Source organism: Antrostomus carolinensis, unplaced genomic scaffold (assembly GCF_000700745.2).
Source record: "Antrostomus carolinensis isolate BGI_N321 unplaced genomic scaffold, ASM70074v2 scaffold19291, whole genome shotgun sequence".
In the NCBI taxonomy this organism is placed as follows: Eukaryota; Metazoa; Chordata; class Aves; order Caprimulgiformes; family Caprimulgidae; genus Antrostomus; species Antrostomus carolinensis.
Genome location: NW_010295133.1, coordinates 1 through 1,248, shown reverse-complemented (window position 1 = coordinate 1,248; position 1,248 = coordinate 1). Strand labels below are relative to the sequence as shown.

The 1,248-nt window shown below is 60.1% G+C and overlaps 1 protein-coding gene across 1 annotated transcript in view; it reads right to left on the bottom strand.

The window, feature by feature from the left end:
- ITPR3 (inositol 1,4,5-trisphosphate receptor type 3) overlaps positions 1–845 on the bottom strand; it is a 45,932-nt gene extending 45,087 nt beyond the window's left edge. The window contains exon 1 of the mRNA XM_010177885.2: positions 757–845. Within this exon, the coding sequence (XP_010176187.1) occupies positions 757–845 (89 nt within the window). The remainder of the gene's footprint in view (positions 1–756) is intronic.
- Positions 846–1,248: the final 403 nt, after the last annotated feature.

Below are 1,248 nucleotides of genomic sequence, written 5' to 3'. Positions count from 1 at the left end.
CTGCAAGGAGTTGGTTCAGCCTGGACCCCGCAGTGTCCTGGTCCCCTCAGCCCTGAGCAGCACGTGGTGGCCACGGGGCACCCACATGTTGGTGACCCTGGCAGTGATTCATACTGACCACTGGGTGTGTGTGGGACTGCAAGGAGTTGGTTCAGCCTGGACCCCGCAGTGTCCTGGTCCCCTCAGCCCTGAGCAGCACGTGGTGGCCACGGGGCACCCACATGTTGGTGACCCTGGCAGTGATTCATACTGACCACTGGGTGTGTGTGGGACCCCAATGGGTGACAGAAAGAGCCATCACTGGCTGTCCCAGGGGACAGCAGCCTCCAGCACCACCAGACAGGGCTGGAAGCACTTAATCCCACCATGACCCAGGATGGATCCCGGCTGCCCGAGCCATCCCGCTCAGCCACACACACAACCCCTTCCTGACCCACCAACCCCTCACGCTGCTAAAACCCATTTCATCTCCCCCAGCCCCTAATTTGGGGGTGGGGGGGGAACAGTTTCTGGTCGTGGCTGCCAGAGAGGGTGGGCTGCAGGGTCCCTCCAGGGTCACATCCTGCCCCCAGCCACCACCAAGAGCCCGCAGGCACGCAGCCTCCCCAGCACCTCGCTGCAGCATCCGGAGCTTTCTGCTCTGTTTTCCCACCGGGTTCAGGCTCAGCACCACTTTCCCTTCCCATCCTGTCCTATTGCAGTAGCCAGTTACCCCCAGGACTGGACTCAGTGACCCCCCAGGAGCATCTCACTCACCCCAAAGTGCTGATGAAGCCATTGACGGAGCCCTCGGCGTACAGGGAGACGATGTCCCCGATGTGCAGGAAACTTGACATCTCATTCATGGTTGCCTTCGACTCGCCGTAGCGTTGCTTCTTCCCAAAGTCACTTTCCTGGACCCAAATCCACCATGGGGGTGAGGAGAACTTGGGGGGAACACTATTCTAGGGTGGGGGGGCTTCGTCCAATGCTGACTGGTTCCCTGTGAGCAGCAAAGGGGAGCAGGACGGTGGGGAGAGACCCCACACAACTTGTACATGTGCTGGAAGGGAGCGGAGGGTGAGCAGCAAGGAGGAGGAGGAGGAGGAGATAGGTTTGCATGAGATCTGTCCGTCTGTCCGTGTGTCTGTCTGTCTCTCTGCACAGCTCTCTACCTGCAGCCAATGGAGAGCGATCAGGAAGTCCTGCTCGAAAAAAAGCTTGTAAATAGTGCTGGCCTGGGAGGAGACCCGGAGCTGCCTGGGGAGG